Source organism: Schistocerca piceifrons, chromosome 1 (genome assembly GCF_021461385.2).
Source record: "Schistocerca piceifrons isolate TAMUIC-IGC-003096 chromosome 1, iqSchPice1.1, whole genome shotgun sequence".
Classification (NCBI taxonomy): Eukaryota; Metazoa; Arthropoda; class Insecta; order Orthoptera; family Acrididae; genus Schistocerca; species Schistocerca piceifrons.
In genome coordinates, this window is record NC_060138.1 from 980059027 (window position 1) to 980078853 (window position 19827).

General features: G+C 36.9%; 1 protein-coding gene across 1 annotated transcript in view; it reads right to left on the reverse strand.

The window, feature by feature from the left end:
• Positions 1–4555: 4555 nt before the first annotated feature.
• LOC124776770 (mitochondrial proton/calcium exchanger protein) overlaps positions 4556–19827 on the reverse strand; it is a 106784-nt gene continuing 91512 nt past the window's right edge. Inside the window, exons 9-12 of the mRNA XM_047251946.1 lie at positions 17454–17582; positions 8886–9100; positions 5459–5609; positions 4556–5376 (exon numbers count right to left, since the gene is read on the reverse strand). Coding sequence (XP_047107902.1) covers positions 5113–5376; positions 5459–5609; positions 8886–9100; positions 17454–17582 — 759 coding nt within the window. The 3' untranslated portion in view covers positions 4556–5112. The remainder of the gene's footprint in view (positions 5377–5458; positions 5610–8885; positions 9101–17453; positions 17583–19827) is intronic.

The following is a 19827-nucleotide window of genomic DNA, read 5'->3' on the forward strand; positions in this document are numbered from 1 at the left end:
TGCCAAGATGTGCTGGCCGTGCACCAAGGCATGTTTAGCCACAGGGTGATCCTCATTACCAACAAACACTGTCTGCCTGTGTCCGTTCATGCGAATGGACAGTTTGTTGCTGGTCATTCCCACATAGAAGGCTTCACAGTGTAGGCAGGTCAGTTGGTAAATCACGTGGGTGCTTTCACACATGGCTCTGCCTTTGATCGTGTACACCTTCCGGGTTATAGGACTGGAGTAGGTGGTGGTGGGAGGGTGCATGAGACAGGTTTTACACCAGGGGCAGTTACAGGGGTAGGTGCCAGAGGGTAGGGAAGGTGGTTTGGGGATTTCATGGGGATGAACCAAGAGGTTACGAAGATTAGATGGACGGCAGAGACTCTTGGTGGAGTGGGGAGGATTTCATGAAGGATGGATCTCATTTCAGGGCAGGATTTGAGGAAGTCGTATCCGTGCTGGAGAGCCACATTCAGAGTCTGATCCAGTCCCGGAAAGTATCCTGTCACAAGTGGGGCACTTTTGGGGTTCTTCTGTGGGAGGTTCTGGGTATATATATAGTGATGGACACAGAAAAAGAAATAACGCAAGGTAAAGTCAATGAACAATTTTGTACATGCATAACATTTCCTAATAATGCAATTGTACTAATATTCTCTCTTCATTGCAAGCGAAAGGACAATTACGAACCAATTTCTTTCATTCCTTCGTTTAAATTTTTTTTATTATATTGCAGAGGATGGGGGGGGGGGGGGGGGGGCAAGGGCAGGAACGGCCATTTCAAACGTGGTACCACCCGCTCATGCCATGGGACGTTACTCGGTCCTGTGGCACAATGGAGCCGCTAGGAGCTACCAACGGATGAATACAGTAAGCAGATTCAGAAGGATGTAGGTTGCAATAGCTATCCAGAGATGTAAAGACTGTGGCAGCCCCTGCAGTCAGTGATTTCAACTCCTGATGACAATGGCGGAGAAAGCTGTCAAAAGCTCAAGTGTTTTATTGAAACAACATGGCTGGTAAACCGAGAAGATTTTACGGAAGCCTGAAAGTGGATTTCTCTTCTTTTACTATAAACTTAATTGTTAGTGTATGTTCATGAGGACTGTATCCACAATTTCTCTTGTTTTGTCACGTGTTAGCACGTCCCCACAGCACACCTGAACTGCTGGGAGTCTTTGTGATAGAAATAGTGGTCTCCTAACTGAAACAAAAGCTACAGAAGTTCACTCAGATAGACTTCCTCTGAGCCTGAATAAGTCTATTACAAAGCCATAGACTGTCCACTAAAAACAGTTTTGTCTCAAAAGCTATCCGTTCCATTGGCATCTAGCTCCTGATGATTAAGTGTGTGTTTTTACCACCTTTGCAATCTAGGCAGTCTGACCAAGACCCTTAAGATTACTGTTAAATAAGACAAGCCGACTGGTCCCACCTCAGGTTCAACAAACTTTTACTTAACCAAAACATTAAGGGCCTGTTGCTGTTTTATCATATGGCAAGACCAAAGAAAAATTTGTGGCTGTTAAATGAAGAGGATGCTTGCCCCCCCCCCCCCCCCCCAAACACACACACACACACACACACACACACACACACACACACACACACACACATTCATTTTCAGTTTTCCTTTTTTGAAACAACATTTAATGTTAATAGCCAGTGACTGAAAGCCAACCTCAATGTCTGTGGAATGCACGGTTACCGTGAAGAAGCAGTAACTTCCATGGATTTCCATGTAAGATTTGTGTGACTTACTTGGTAATACACACTCATACACTAAGAAATCTTCTGACTACAATGAAGGAAAGTGGCTATGACATTTTTATTTTATCAGTACTACACAGTATTTTAATGAAAGGCACCCTGAACACCACAAATATTTAGTTTTGTATGTACCAAACACAATATATTGATTAACTATATTACACTGGCATTGGATAATAAATTTATTTCTTTTTTGTGGATAAAAGTTAAATATGGCTGTTAGTTTAATTCATTTCACATTCTTACTGAAAGTGATAATATTTATGCGCCATAATTCATACACTAATGTTATCTATTGTCACTTACAGGAAAGGAACAGGAATCTGCATTTGTAGCAGTGTGAGCGCAGTTAAGAATGTCAGACTGAATGTATTTATACTGATCTGTTACTTAGTATTTCTTTTTTCCATGTCTATGCTGCAACATGGTTTTTTCTTAATTAGACACTGAGAAATACATTCTGTATTTAAACTGAAAACCATTTATAAACAAATCATTGAATTCATAACAATATTGTATATTTTTGACATTATTCACAGATTTCCCTTTTCAGTTCGCTTCTTATTCTCTACCTAAAGTCTCAACATTCTTTAATCTCTTTGCACACACTTCTTGCATCATTTCATTAATATATGTTTATTTTCTGCTAAAACTATAATGGAAAGAGAAGCAGGAAGAAATTAAATGCATCTAATTTAATTTAAAATTGGAAGCATAGATAAATCAAAGAAACTGCAGACTTTCAGTATTACTGATGAAAAAATAAGTAAATGTATCTCTCCACATTTTGAACTGCTTTGTAAGCAAACATATTTGACACGTTACAGTTATTGTTACTTAGTGTTACTTGCATGTCGATCAAAAGCTGGAGTACAGTTTAAGAGTGAGAAGAGTAAGTAAGTGTGTGTGGTGTGGGGGGGGGGGGGGGGGGGAGAGGGGAGGGAGAGAGGGGGAGGGAGAGAGAGAGAGAGAGGGGGGGGAGACAGAGAGAGAGAGAGAGAGAGAGAGAGAGAGAGAGAGAGAGAGAGAGGTGTGTGTGTGTGTGTGTGTGTGTGTGTGTGTGTGTGTGGGGGGGGGGATGTAAGTGAACAATGGATACTGAATTTATGATGTCAGTACTAAAGGTCCTCCTCAGTCCTTTGACAACTCAATGTTCTAGAGAAATTGTATAAAGCAAAAAAAATCTTACTTTTTGGTCTTGGTCTTCAATCTTCTCTCTGTTGTACCTGATGTTACTTCTGAGTACTGCTTAATTTGTCATTCCTTCCTTGAAAAATTTTGGAGATTTAGGATAAATTTCTGCAGGTATTGACTCAAAACTCTTGTGCCCAACAAATGTATTGTAAAAGTAACCAATTTACTGGTAATAATCCATACTGAGCAAACTCTGGTTCCTAAAACTAGTAATCACATCACCTTCTATTTACATCTGCTTCTGCCAATTTACTGGTAATAATCCATACTGAGCAAACTCTGGTTCCTAAAACTAGTAATCACATCACCTTCTATTTACATCTGTTTCTGCCACTGCCTGGCAAATATCAGTTTTTGGTTGTGAGAAGGAAAGTTGCTACTAACTATATAGCAGAGATGCCGAGTTGCAGATAGGCACAAAAAAAAGAGTTTTTTGTTGTGCCTATGTGCGACTCACTATCTCCGCTATATGGTGAGTAGCAACTTTCCTTCTCATAATATTGTTACATTCCATACTGGATTTTTCGTTGTTTCTGTTTTTGGTTGCATATTCTTCTCATAAAAAGAAGTTTCCCACTATCTTGGAAAACGGTAGCAGGAACTTTAGATGTCAAAGTAAGGACAATGTAAAATCTGGTAAAAACAGTAACCCGACAGACACCCCTTTCCTACAGCATAATTGCCCTACTTAATATTACATAAAACAAACCTCACATGCACCCACAAAACCACATTCCTTTTGAGTGATAAAATCGATAAGCCTGCAGCAGTATGTAATGTGAGTGTGTGATTCCTAGATTGGTACAACAGAGAAAGTTCAGTTTTAAAAAATGTTAATATTATAACAGGAGGGAGGATGGACATATCACTTAGATTCTAGGACACAAGTGACAATCTGTGAAGTATTTCTACTGGCAGTGTTGTGCTTTCTGAAGGTAGGTACTGGTCAGCCTTGGTATCTCTCTGTGAATCCTTGAACACAATGCTGAGAAAATGAAGAGTGTTACTTTCCCATTACAACTAATCATATTGTAGTGCACTGTAATATTTTGTTTGTTTTTATGTATATTAGCATTTCCTTAAGAAGTTGTATGTAATCTAAAAAATCACAAAAAATCCATTTACTTAAACACACAACTGGATCATTACTGATACCAAAATAAGGTACAAAGGTATGCAAAACTTAAAAAAGAGTTATACATCCTTTGTAATGTCGCATGTGGTATTTTCAAAATGGTCCATTGTCTCAAGTTTTAAGATTCTGATTCAATTTTTTGTTTCGGAAGGAGTTAGTATTTCATAACAAAATATATTCATTGTACTTTCCTTGATTTTCAGTACTTCAGTTCAAAAATTAAAGGAGGATATAAGGCAATCATTTTAGCATGAAAAAATGTTACAAATCTTTAGAGTTGTAACACAGAAATATCTGCCCTCTTTCAGCCTGTTCCAAGTATGACATTTACATATACATAAATTTGTCAAGACAAATACTTTGATGTATCCACCAAAGCTATTTTGCCTATGTTCAGGGAGTCAATAGTATATTTAGGGGAAAAAACCACACCTTTGATCTACAAAGTAAATAAAAATTGCAGAAACATTAACTGTTATACCATATATACATCACATGTGACCTTTTTATTAAATTTTCCCTGCTCCTTACACCAGCAAAGTTCTGTTAGAATGAAAGTAAGATACCGAAAATTATCAGGTTAATGGACTGGAATGTTTACAACTTGTGAAAGTCTGCAGCTGTATTCGCTCAATTAAAACAAGAAGAACTAAACAAATTTAGCCAGCACTCATTATTGAATACATTATAGCACTGAAATTAAATACTTTCCACAAAAATTTAATGTAAGTTCATTTGGTACATAGTGCTCACAAAGGAGCTATTAATACTTGATGATGGAACTTGATCCCATTCTAATATTTACTATTATCTCAGGTACACTCTTGTAATGAATATCTGATGGAGACATACAGAGTTAAAAGTGAACTGCACTGAGTTACAGAAAAATCTTACACAATTATTTACATCTATACAAAAAATATAATATGAAAAGCCGAACACTGCACTTGTTCCAACAATAAGAATTGTATAAATTAAAAAATAAATTATACTTACAAGTATTAAAATGAATTTAAATTTAAATACTACAGCTTTTTACAGTTTTTATCTGTGCCAGGTGCTTTGGATGCAGTGACTGCAGCAGCAGGCACTTCACATGATTGTTTATTCACATTATCTGGACAAGGTTCACCTGCCTGCGTTGCTGTGCGACGTGTGGCACCTTTCTCTAACACTTTCCCCATCTGCTCCTCCAATTCAATTAATTCTTCCTTCTTTATTAATTCTACAATTTCATCAATCTGCTTTTTGTTGAGCTTAACATTTTCTGCAGCAACTAACTCAATCACCTGAAAAAGAAGGTCAATCTTTACATTATTTTGCATCAAGAACCAACACAAAAGGACAAATTTTAAAGAAACTTATACAAACCTTAAGCACATCATCTACACGAAGTGAACCATCACGATCAGCATCAATTTTTGCTAACACTTCTGATATTTGTTCAATAAATGAATCATCAGGAACTTTCTGGATCTGCCTGATTGCACTAATTAATTCTTCTATGCTTACCAGCTGCTCCCTGGAGAAAAGGAACAGTTTATTATATCACAAATGTTTAAAAAAATGCAAGCTTTTATGAATATAAGACTGTGACAACATTTCACAGAAAAAAATTGTGCCTCGTTAAGAGAAATTCTTTTGTGATTATGCCATTCGCGGACTACTTAAGGCCCCCCTCCCCATTTTCTTGCTTAGTTTCTATTATTTTCAACCAGTGCACTTTTAGATTAAGAACTGGAAACCGCTGTGGTCCCAAGAGCAGTTAGAGAATTACAAACTGATTCACACAAAGTAATGTATACATGTGCAATACAAAGGTTCACTCCATAAACAATCATAGACAAAGCGAGCGTAAACCAACTGCCACCCCCCTCCCCCCAGCCGAACACGAACACACACACACACACACACACACACACACACACACACACACACACACACAGGTTTTTTTTACCCAATTATAAGATGAGGTTTTTCCCCCAAATTTGTCACTGGAAAAATACAAGGTTGTCGTATTCTCGCCGAATGAACTATTGCTGCTAAGGTTGACATTTTTTATGTTGTTTGAGAGACTGATATAGTGGTCATCTCCCATTCACAGGTGAAGCTTTGGCTATTGAGATAATGCAGAGAAGGGTAGGTTGGGCAAACGATACTCATGCTCCAACAGGCTCCCGATTTCTTAATACGCCAAGGCACTCTATACAGTATCGATCTTTCTTGTACAGTCATGACATCTGTCTCGCACAGCACTAATGCACTAATGAGAAACTACGGAGTAGTCACCACAACAATCTACTGCTCTCCTTAAATTTTGTGAAACATAAGAGGACATAGCATTAAATTCTATTATCTTACAAACACTTGTTTTATCTTAAAAGTTTTGCAATAAAAGTTCTCATGTGTGTATATATACCGTATACAAACATTTATGGTGCTTTTTAAGTGAAGGTAATATTGAAAAGAAAGAAATTTTGTTTTTCAAAAAACCATTATTTGATTCTGGACACAATTCAATATTCTGTCTGGTTATTAGAGATTGCAATTATTTACCAAGTGTGTCGCAAACGAGAAATTCAGTCGCTGTTCACATATTAGAATATCGCATAAAAATGTTAACACCTTTTAATCAGCTTTAAGCAATATGGTGACATTCAGACAAAATAAGAAAACTAATCCAGGATTAAATGTCTAAAAAATGAAACATATTAAACTGACTGTAATTGTTATCACAAGAATGAAATAAAAGTGGCAAGACCCGTCTTGGAGATAATATGGACAGATGTCGCTACATTGTGGGATGAATGAAAGTTTGAGAACTGGATTGAATTGTGATTGCAATTTTTTATTTATGTATTAGTTGGTTTTGTTACATATGACCTGCATCCCACAAGGACACTGCAGTTTGTGTTTTGCAGTTCTTGAGGCACAGCACTATGGAAGGGCTTTTACCACCTTGGCCAAGAACTCTGAAGAGTGAGGGCAGGAGTGTGTTGAGTTGTCAACCAAAGGAATCAATACTGTATACTTTTGCTTTTTATGGACATCTATCATGTTTAAACTGCAGTTTGCCTGACTCCACTTGAAATGACTTTAAAACTGGACAAATACGCAACAACAGTATACATTTACCTAACAGATAGTAAAAATCTAGATAAGGACTAGTGACATAAGGCAGGGATTGACTTAAAATGTTTCCTGCAGCAATATTGTTCAACACTCACTGTGGTGTATGATGGTAATGAAAGGGGGTGTGTCAGCTGTTGGTTCTAGATAGCCAAGGAGAGTGTGGTGGGCAGATGGTATGTTTTGGAAGCAACAAACATTGTAACATCCTCATGTCCATCTATAAGTCAAATCCAACATGCATTCAGCAAAACAGAGCCACGTTCTCAGGTGCTACCACAATCACAACATATTTGAAAGAATCAGCCAAATATTTGTGAAAATGAAGATTTAAATTTCATAGCTGTGCTATTAGGACGATGGTGATAATTTCTCCTTGTATTATGAAAATCAAGACAATCAATAAATAGCCTAAGTTTTGAACAGGTATAATGTTAACATTTTAGGCAGATACTTTATGTCAAGACAACAGTTATAAATTACAGAGTGCAGCAATCAGTCGTCCTTTTCAGATTTTATTATGCAAATCCGGATTTCAGCTAATAACTAGCCATTCTTAATGCGCTATTTTTTATTCTCAGTGCATGTAAGTTCCTGTTGTTTGGGCGTCAGTCACAGTTCTTTGAATACTACCATTCAAAGTATTCAAAGAACTGTGACTGACACCCAAACAACAGAAACTTACATGCACTGAGAATAAAAAATAGTGCTTTAAGAATGGCTAGTTACTAGCCGAAATCCGGATTTGCATAATAAAATCTAAAAAGGACAACTGATTGCTGCACTCTATAATTTAGAAGTCACATACAGTCACTGAGCGCACCCACTTTCCGAATGGAAGGTAACCTGATGAATACAACAGTTTGTAATTTAGACTAGTCAGACTACATTAATTCCAGGACTTTCCTTTGCTACCTACCATACTTCTCTTTTTAGTTGTTCTAGTACTGCTGGGTCTTAAATTTTATTAATTAAGTTTTAATTTCAATTTTCAGGTGCACTTTTTCAATTTACTATTTACATGGTTTAAGCATAAATAAGTTAGTTTCAGTGCAAAATCAAATACAGAAAATACATTTGAACAATTTAAGAGTACCAGTTTTGAGAATAAAGATGGAATAAATAGATTTACAAGAATAAGAAACTAGTAACACAAACAGGGAACAATTTGAGACCACAGCAACAATGTTTTAAACATTCTACAACAAGAAAAAAAGGATGGAAGGTAGGATTTATTTCTACGAATCACCACCACAGAGTTGCCACACAAACAAGTTCAAAGATTACTATTATGAATAAAACATAAAACTATCAACTTGAGACAGTTATAACCCACATTTGTGTACAATTTTCCCAACTGAAAGCAGCAAACTTGAAAAAACATGCTGAATCTGGACAGTGGCAATCTTTAGTTCACACATAGGTTTCTAAGAGAAGAGTGTTGTTATGATCCTACAGGATAAATGAACAATACTGTCATTCAGATTAGGATTGTTAAAACAACATAGTTGATAGTTTTACAGCTATTTCAGTGTCACGGAAATTTTAGGCTATTCTGACAGTGTCTGTTTTATAAAGGGTTAGGCAAAATATGAAAAATATTAAGATTTACATTTATTATCTGATTTATGGTGACTACGACAAAAAAAGTTCTGAACCTGCAACTCACGTTTTTTGTTTTGATTCCTTTTCCTCCAACTCTTCTTTAGCTTCAAGATCTTTTTTGAGTTGTTGTTCTTCACGTTCAAGTTCCTGCAGCACGCAGTCCATTTTGTTGATCATGTTATTTACTTTATTGAAAAGGCGTTTTGCAGCTTTAGTTTCTTTAAGCTCCGCTTTTGACACATGGGCTGACTTTACTACTTGTCGCAGTTCATCAACATCCTGGAAATTTAAAAAGCTCAAAATAATAATGATAACATCAACAACAACAGCAGTTACATAATGTATATCATTGCACCTTGAGAGGTAAGGTAACCAAAACAATGTCATTGCTACACAACAGAATGCACAAATGGTTAAAGACTGCAAGAAACAACTGTTCGTAGATACCTAAAACACAGAAAAGCATTCAAACTGCCTCAAGACTGTTAAATCCTGATGCTCCTGAAACAATATACTGTATGATGCACTGGAGTACACAAATAACACAGAGCAAATGCATAGACCAGTCAAGCTACAGGTAACAATTAAGCCATCTTTCAAGAAGTGAACAGTCTGTTTATTTATCATTTTTTTGTAGTGCTATTTATTTTGTTGTAAGAGTCTGAGGCTTTTTTGATCATTTGTGTGAAGTGAGGTAAATTTGTAGAGCAATTTTCTGCTGCAGTAGTCACTAGTGTCACTTTAATTACTCTTATCTACTTACATTTGTTTCTCTGCCAGTGAGCAGTGAACTAGTGCCAGTGTCATGTTCCTCGTATTCTAGCAACTTGTGTTCATGTTTTTAACAAGTCTGGCAGTGCAAATCATTCTCTAAAAGGCAGGAAGGCTTGTTTTTATCTACATTTTTACCTCCTGTTTCCATTTGACGCTTTGTGGTAGGATTGACAGGGAGTGTGCATGCCGTATGCGGAAACATGAGTAGTTGGCTGTAGTTCGTGAACTGCTGGGAATGTTGACCAAAGGCGGTTGTCCGCAAGCTGTGTCTTGGGGTGTAGCGGTGGTAGACACACTCGTGCGTTGCACAAGCTTGCTTATGTTGGCACCAATGACACCAGTCACCTGTATTCTGAAGCCATTCTCAGTTCATATGGGAAGCTGGTAGGAGTGGTGAAGACTGTTGGTCTCCCTTAAGGGTGAAAGCAGAGCTTACAATTTGCAGTATTGTGCCCAGAATTTATTGTAGCCCTTTGGTTTGAAGCCTAGTGGAGAGTCTCAACCAGGGACTCCATCAATTCTGTGATGGTCTTGGCTGCAGCTTTCTGGACCTGCATTATGGGGTGGAGAATTGTAGGGTTTCCATTGATAGATCAGGGGTGCACCACATAGAGGCTCAGCTGCTTGAGAAACAGAGTACTTGTGGAGTGCTCGTGTTTTTTGAGGCTTGGTAACAGTCTCAGGCCCCTGAGGAATGCTTGACAGTCAATATGTAGAGAACGAAATCAAATCACTTACCGAGTAAGGACACTTCAAATATCAAAATGTTAACAGTAAATTGCCAATACATTTGGCCCCTAAATTTATCACTTTCCAGGAAAACCGCCGAGTTCAAATTTTACTCAGAAAGGAGAACTGGATGGAGTAGAAAGCTCCAAAATATTTAATAAGGAATGGAATGTACACTGACAAGGTTAGACTCCATAGGATGGGGAGTGTTCATACCAATCGACAAAAATACTGTGTCCATCAAGATCTAAATTGAGAGTGACAGCGAAGTATCTGGAAATCAGGAACCGGCCTAGATCAACTGATGTTAATTGGCTGAGGTGAACTCAGGTTAATAATCAGACTTTTTTTTGACCTTTTTCTTTTCTTTTTTTCTTTACCAGCCACCTGATTCTGTTCAAACAGTTATAGAATTGTACAAAGACAGTCTACTCTCTGTATCTTAGAAGTAACCTGATCATGCAACATTAGCGGAATGTGGATTCAACTGACTGACTATAATAGGTTGTGGTGCCTACGACATCATCGCAGGTAGTAAGGACAGACAGTCTTGTTAAGTAAATCTGAACACATTTCTCGAAAACATTCTGGAGCAGCTCATTCAACAAACCACAAGTGATGGGAATATTTTAGATCTTGTAGCTAAAAACAGGCCTCACATTACTGACAGTGTGAATATAGAGACAGGGATTAGTGATATCACAGTGATGATGGTTACTAATGTTAATAAATCCATCAAGAAGCCTAGGAAAGTTTTTATGCTGGAAAGTGCAGAAACATGATTGTTAGAATCCTAGACAATGAATGGATTAGGTTCCAGTATTGTGGACATAGAGCAATTATAGGCAAAGTTTTAATTAAAATGATTTTAAATCACACTGTGGAGAAGTACGTACTGAGCAATTGGATTAAGTCTGGCAAAGATCTACCTTGGTTTAATGACTAAATGCGGAAAATGAGAACACAGAGATTGTTGCAATCTCAGTTAAAAAACAGCACAGACATGTCAAAGACAAAAATTCATGCGTCTATAAAAAGTTTGAATCAAAAAGCAAACAAAAACTTATACTAAAAAACCTTAGTGTGTGATTTGACTGATGACCTGAGAAAATTCTGGTTCTAGGTAAATTGCTATGCGTGTCGAAGGCCTGTATTCAGTAACTGGTCAACCAGTCTGATATGGCAATAGAAGACAGCGAACAAAAAAGTAATAGTTTTAAATTTTAAATTTAAGAAATCATCTATTTAAGAGGATCATACAGACATACTGTCATCTGACTATCGCAGAGACTCTTGTATGAAGGACATAGTAATATGCATCCCTGGCACTGAGAAACAACTGAAAGAGTTGAAAATAAATAAGTCGTCAGGACCGGATGGAATCTCAACTCAATTTTACAGATATTACTCTTTGGCAATAATCACTCAGTTAGTTCACATTTATTATGAATCTCTCACCCAGCACAAAGCCCTAAGTTATCGGAAAAAAGTGCAGGTAACTCCTGTTAAGAAGGATAAATGAATGGACCTACAAAATTACAAGCCAATATCCTTAGTGACAATTTGCTGCAGACTTCTTGAGAATATTCAGAGTTAGAATATAATGAATTTCTTCAATGTAGAAAAGTTTCTACCCACAAATCAGCACAGATTTAGAAAGCACTCCCCATGTGAATCTCTTCTTACTCTTTTCTCACATGATATCCTGAGCCCTATGGATCAAGAGCAGCTGATAGATGCCATACTCCTAGATTTACAGAGACTGTTTGACACGATGACCCACTGCAGACTGTTAACGAAAGTCTGAGCGTACAGAATATATTACCAGATATGTGAGTGGTTCACAGAATTTTTAAGTGATACAAACCAGTATGTTGTTCTTGATGGCAAACATTCATCAGAGACAAGGGTATTGTCGGGAGTGTGCCAGGGAAGCACGATTGGAATGCTACGGCTCTCTACGCACATAAATGATCTGACAGACACGGTGAATGGCTGTCTGCAATTCTTTGCTGATGAGACTTTAGTGTATGGGAAAGTGTATTCATTGGGTGACTACTGGAGGATATAGAATGACTTAAACAAAATTTCTAACTCTTGTGATGAATGACACCTACACTTGCACCAGAAAAACATTGCACAACAGTTTATGTTATCAAGTTAGGTTCGTTATACTGCAATAGTGATGTTGCAGACAATATGGGTTTCCATTCCACCCTGTAAATGTAAGATCTGAGCAATAACAATTCATTTTTGAGTTGCTACCATAATGACAGCAAATAAACACTGTGTAATACTGTAGCTATAAGTACAACAAAGCACACACTTTTGATAACAAATACAGGACAAAAGCATTTGATGATGACTGATAGCTTGAAAACAATATGGTACATAGTTTACAAAATAAATAATACCGAGATAATAACTTCTCGCTGTATGTTTTATTATGTCGAAGATGCAATAAATAACCGATGTTCATAACTTTTCGCTCAACAATTTACAGCAACAATGGCACAATTCCATCCAGCTCCCATTGTCACTTGTCAGAATAAGCACCAAAACCATCTTCGTCATTCTCATCAACATGACAAATCATTAGCTGTTCATGGTCACTAACGATATCTTCCACTGACTGCGCTGCTCAAATATGTTTTTCAATGTGATTACCTTTTTCTCCATGAGGCAGCATCCACAGTTGCAAGAGCTTCACACAACTGCCTTCCCACCTCTGTTATTTGTTATTGTAAAAGACTTATTATTGTTTCTCATGAATGTCTTCACATGACTCCATACTAACTCAAAGAGGCTGAACTGGCAGTGATATAGTGGCAGCCTTATTACAGTATGATGCTGCTACATGCCTTATTTTCTTTAACAAGCGAATATAGCAGAAGCTTCATCATGCTCATATCCGCAGCAATCTTTCATGCCTGTAACCAATGCGCCATAACTTCTTTGCAGTCCTTTGTGGTTGGGGCTTCATTCAGTATCACTGAATGATATGGAGTGTTGTTCATTACAGTTGTTGTAGGGACAGAAAAGGTTCCTGAACCACTCAACAAATCATGTATGATCTACGTTTTCCTTCATGATAATCGTCTGTCTTTTTGGACCAAAAAACTAAAGTGCATCAGGAACAAAACCACTGGAGGAACCTGGACGGACCACAATCTTCCTGTCAGCTGATGAACACTACTTCTTGGATTGTCATCCAGCCATCATTGACTGACAGCTTCCTGGCATTAACACATGCTTTGTCTAGCTGTATTATGGAATGAACGTCCTCGTCCACAATTCTGTGCAAGAATATGCATTGACCTGTTACAGTATGTGCCTTTTTTAACAGGACTTTGCGTCCATCTAGCACTTTGTAATGCAAACCCAAACTTTTGAGCAAAATGTTTTGACACTTCTCCTGCTCCTGAAAAGTTAACTTTCTTTTAGCGACATTAGTAACTTTGCTATGGCAGCATACTCTTTCTTGCTATAGTAAGCATAAATACGCCTGCAAATAACATTGGCCCAGAAGGAATACCAAGTATGTGAGTGTGTGGCTGCTTTTTCTTCTTTCCAGGAGTCACTAAAAATACATTATATGATCCAGATGCCACAGAATCATTATGGCTCACGTCTAAATCTCTCAACTTTTGCAGTAACACTCTGTTACTCAATACTGTTCTTGCACTAATTCCAAGAGTTTTTGATGTGCGTCCCACTACTTCATTTGCGGGAACTGATAGATGTCAAGATACTTTCACCTGCTCGTAAAACTCATGAGTTCTCCACATTAACTCCAGTGCCTTGCTGTTTAGTGATACACATCGATGGAAAAGACTGTCACTGGGTGAATAAACACTTCTGTAGCATTTTTCACATATCATAATTTTCTAAAGCATCGAACAATATAAGCACACAGTAGAAACCAACAACACGTTTTTTATGTACACTCAAAGCAAAGTTGGCAACCGAAAGCGGTTACTGAGCTGGGAATGGTTTGTGCCGCAAGCCTAGTGCCTTACCCTTTTCATTCTTTACTTGTTAAATTGTTATGCTGCCAACCTGAAATGCATATATCAAGTTCAAAATTTCAGCGGCTTTGGTAGAGCTCTTAACATAGAAAAATGTTAAGTTAATGCACTAGAACACAAGCTTGACCCATTCCTGAGTGCTACTTGAGTGTTTGGGATCTCTTGGATTGAAGGAAGACATTGAGGTAATTCAGAACTGTATTGCTGTATTTGTTACCAGTACATGCATTCAACACGAAAGCATTATACAGATGCTTTGTGAACTCAAGACAACATTCTTTTTGCGAACACTATTGAGAAACTGTAGAGAACTGGCATTTGCAGCTGACTGCAGAATGATCCTACCATCACCAACATACATCTCACATAAGGACCATGAAAACAGAGTAAGAGAAGTTAGGGCTTGTACGGAGGCATATAGATGGCCGTTTTTCCCTCACTCCATTTGTAAGTCAAAGAGGAAAGGAAACAACTGGTAGTGGTACAAGGTGACCTCTGCCACATATCGTATGGTAGCTTATGGAGTATGTATGTAGACATACATAATTTTCTTTCTATTTCATAATTGTCTATTTTATACTCAAGGAATGAAGAGACTAATGTTAGAAGTTAATGTTCAGTTAACACTGAGGTAATTAGAAGTGATTAACTAACTTAACTGGATAAGAATGAGCAAGGAAATTGGTGACACTTACTTGTATGAACTAGCAGAGCATTAATAAAGTGATTCACGAAAACACACAAAAAAATTACACATTGTTAGGCAGATGGATATTTGAGCCTTACTCGTCTTACAACTGAGTCTAGTGGGCGTACCATACTCAATACATCCACTTTCAATTACTTATCCATATTATAGAAAAGAATGAACAGTAGATATTTGAAGGTTAGGTTTACATATGTTTCAGGTGTCACTTGTCACAAGAAAATGATATGCAAAACATGCATAAATAGTACATCAAAGCCTGTAATTCTTTGTACAAACCAGTAAGAGCTCTCATTCTTGTTGCGACATAAAAGTGTCAACAAAGGAAAGGAATCTCTGTGATGAGATTACATTTAAATAACAATAAAAAAAATTTCTAAATTAGCAAATTTTAAGTCACTACTAAAAAACAGTGAGCAGGACACTATGAGCAAGTGTACTTGCCAAACTGCTCGACAGCACAAAGGTTACATAGGCTTGATAAATGAAGAAACGGAGATATAAGTTCAGTTTGTAGCTTTTCGGAACTTCAATTACTGTCTTCATACAAAGAACAGCACCAGAATATGACAAAATGTAACAAGACCAGAAGAAATGAAAATCACTCAGAAACTCCAGTCTGTGAAGAGGCAATTTTAGTTAAGATTTTTTTCTGAACTCTGTTCATAATTCCTTTTCTCTCTGTCACTTGTGCCTCTCCCAATCCAGGAACTGTAACATCTGATGATCCCCTCCATCCCCTACACATCCTCCACTTATATTTATGATATCCAATATATCACTTTCTACTTACAGAAAAAAAAAAATCTGACATGCTACCAATTTTAATAATCTGTTTCCAGTTGTGCGCACACTGGCTCTTCTACAACTGTTCATTTCAAGAAAGTGACTGCAGGTGCTCTTGTCCTGCCCCACAGTGTTACATATCATCTCAAGAACTGTTAAACAATGAGGAAACTGGGATGGAATTACAGTATGGTTAATGTCTATGAAAGATGTTGCAATGAGTCAATGCAATAAAATCTTAATGGGTTTCTTGCTGCAGAAGACTGCAGAATGAGTGTGGTATTTAGGAAAGCGTACTCTCCCTTTGCAGAAGATGGAATGAGATAGCTGCCTTTCTGAAAAAGTCACACGCACACTGCGATCTTAAGCAAGAAACCAGCGAAGCTGTTGTTGCAATATGAATTAGAACAGGTTGCTACTCATCAATTAGAGGTGGTGTTGAGCAAGGACAGGCACGTTTGAAAGTAGACTGCTTGATGTTTCTTAGCTATCAGACAATGTCCTTCAACAGATGAAGGAACACACACACACACACACACACACACACACACACACACACACACACACACACGCTAATTCATACCTGTACAACTGTGTCCCAAGTTTTTTAAATGAATAATCATTATCAAACTTTAATTCAAGTTGATAGCCGGTTTACTGAATGATGATTTGCTCAGGAAGTATGTAAATATGACAAAAATGAACACACGTAATAAAACACTGTGGAGCTTTATTGGTCTAGCACTGTGTTTCCACGAAAGTAAAATAAACTAAACTAAAAAATTATTTTTATCAGAGTCTGCAAAGCTTCCTACTTCAAAAAACCTTTCAATCTCTTTGGAGTAATTTGGCAGTAATAAGTGAGCAGAGTGTCTCTTAGTGTCAGGTGCTTAAAATTTAATTTACAGGAGAGAAGACATAATGAAAATATAAAACAGATATTCACTCTTTTATGCTATTTTATTATCGAGAAGTGCAGCAAGTTGCTGATTATCCACGTGTCGATTATCCAGTCTGTAAGTTGCCCATGCATATTTTGGTGATTTTTGATGCTATAAGTCTTCTGTTATAATTGTAATGAATATTTGCATTTAGAACATACTATTATATAAGTGACATTTTACCACATAAATGACACAATGAAATACGCTAATATATTAGAGTATGAAGGACAAAATTTGTTTGACTTTCCCAATGTTTTTACTCTCCAGAAAGTGGGAAACATCACCATGAAAAAAGTGAATGAAAAACAAACAGAAAAAAATAGATTACTTCCTGGAAGTGAATGGTAAGCAAATGATGCTAAATACATTGTGTTTTAGTTGTAATTTTGTAAATAAATTGTTGTTTCTGGTGAGTAATGCCAAAGTAAAGCAGTGAACGTTCAAATGTACCATATAGTATGTTTTGTAAATACAATAAATAGCAGTTTCTTGCAAAACATGTATTTAGGATTATACATGTTTTCTGATAACCCCCTATAATCTGAAGATTTCTATAATTTATTAGCACTTTTCAGAGTTACAAATTGAATTTAGTTGCAAGCTATAGTATTATAACACCAAAATAAGCTACAAAGTAACATTAAGCAGCAAAATGGTTAATTTACCTCTTGATACTCAGCCAGTTCTTCCTTGAGGTCATCAAGTTCCTCCTTTTCTACGAGCAACTTCTTCTTTTCTTTTCCAATGCTGTCTAAAGCATCTTCTAGCTTCTCAAAATCAATGGAACTCAGTTCCTAAGTAATAAGACAAATATTTTAAATTAAGTACAGGATTTAAATCTGACTGCAGAGGGAAACCAATAGCTGAAGTCCCTTCCTCTGGCAAACATAACAGAACAAAAAGACAACAACCAGAGTAGAGGAAAGTAAACATGAATATATACCACTAAGACCTGAAATTATAACTTCTTCAACTGGAAAAATGAAGTTAACATTAATTGTGTCTAAAGTTTGTGAACAGCCTGTGCAAATAAGAAGGTGAATGGTAGTAAATCCATCCCGGATCTACCAGTGTTTGATTTAGTATATATACCGAGTTCAATACAGCTTTATAACACCTAGTATGATGTATAGAGCCATGCATCAGATTGTTTCAAGTCTGTCTACAACCTTTTAAATTCCATGAAGAGAGAGATAGTCACAATAGTGACTAGCAGTATTCAAGCCAGTATCTAGAGAGAAGTTGCTCAGATTCTAGAATAATTCATTACATGCGAGCACAAAATATTTTTCACGTGTCAAAAACAAATTAACAGCAGTACTGGTGGTTTCTATCTTCGTGCATTTAGCAATCATTTTCCAAACAAATCTGAACAGCAGAAACACATTTCCAATCACATGGAATACTCTGTTGCTCCAACATGTTTTGACAAACTAATGTTGGACGAGTAAGTAGAGCAAAAATCAAACAGTTGTATTTCAATCAGTCCTTATTTATTTTTCTTTAAGCTACCTGTTTCTGCACTTCAATGGTGCCATCCTCAGGCCCCTATGCACGCTGAACAGATGTTCTACAGGGTTTGGTGCAATACAACAGGAGTCACCAAATAAATCTGGATTCCGTGAATATTTTTCTGAAGTGAGTACCCCCAACAATTCAACAACAAATGTTAGAAGAGGTTCCAGTTTAGCAAGGATCCCATTACTGCCATCAAGCAATTTTTATTGCTTTTGAACTCTTATCACATATAAAGTTTGTAATTTATATATAATCTACAATTAAGAACACGGTATTGGTATTAATATGGTTAACAACAGTCTACAGAGATTATTTCAGACTGTTAACACATTGCACATATTATTATTGCATTTAAAAATAAACTATGAGCCAAAACATTAAGGCCATATGCTTAATAGTGTGTTGGTCCATCTTTGGAAAGTAATACAGCAGTGATTCTGTGTGGCATGGGTTCAACATGTCAATGATGCATTTCTGGAGGTATGTGGCACCAGATATTTATGCAGAGGTCATGCAACTCCTGTTAATTACAGGTCAATTATTTGTGGCCATGGAGCTGGTGCTCAGTAGCAACTGACATGTTACATCAGGTTCAGATCAAGCAAATTTTGTGGCCACAACTTCAGCAAGAGTTCACTATTACATTCCTTGAAACACAGCACAACAGTGCCTAATAATATTTTCGCATATCAATGTACGGAAATTTCTGATTGAGAATTATGTATTATTCAGGAATAAAGGAGACAACTCACCCAAAGGCAGAAGTGCAGTGTCATCAATAGGTACATAATCAACAGGTACAGAGCTTTGGTAGGTTTCGGAAATAGGGAGATAGGTGTGAGAATGTGAGCGAGCGAGCTTATGTGTGTTTGTGCACATATTTTACCTACAAGCTTGAAAACGGAAGTTTATTCTGAAAGCTAGAAAAGCTCTGTACCTTTTGGTTGTGTACCTATCGACGACATAGCACTTTCGCATTTCGCTATTTTTTTGCGTAGTTGATTCTGTAATCATAATGTAATTGTAAAGCAATTTCTGTCACAATTACCTTTTACTAGTTATTACTGTTGTCATATAATTAAATGTCGAAGAATTAAAACACAGAGTCATGCAGAAGCAATTGGCAGAGAGGGTTGCTAGTGACAAGTGGTCAAGTGCAGATGCAGAAGGAATAAACTGCAAGATCTATAATATGTGGCCGGAATATTACGTGGCTTTGTCATACATTGCTGATGAATAATTTCTTACCTCGCACTAGCAGAAACTCATCGAAGTAAGATCCAACCATTTCATCTTTAGATTTACAAGGCTAGCTAGTATAGTTGGTCTTCTTAACTGAATAACAGTGTGTTTAGTGCAGCAACTGTTATAGTGTAAATGAACTTTACCTCAATCATTTATCTAATATGGTCCTATACTATCACCATTATTCACTCTTAGAATACCACAAGTGAAAGAACAGTAAAGTATTGAAAGTGAAGAGCTTATTTACTTTCAATACCTAACATAAAAACGTGCAAC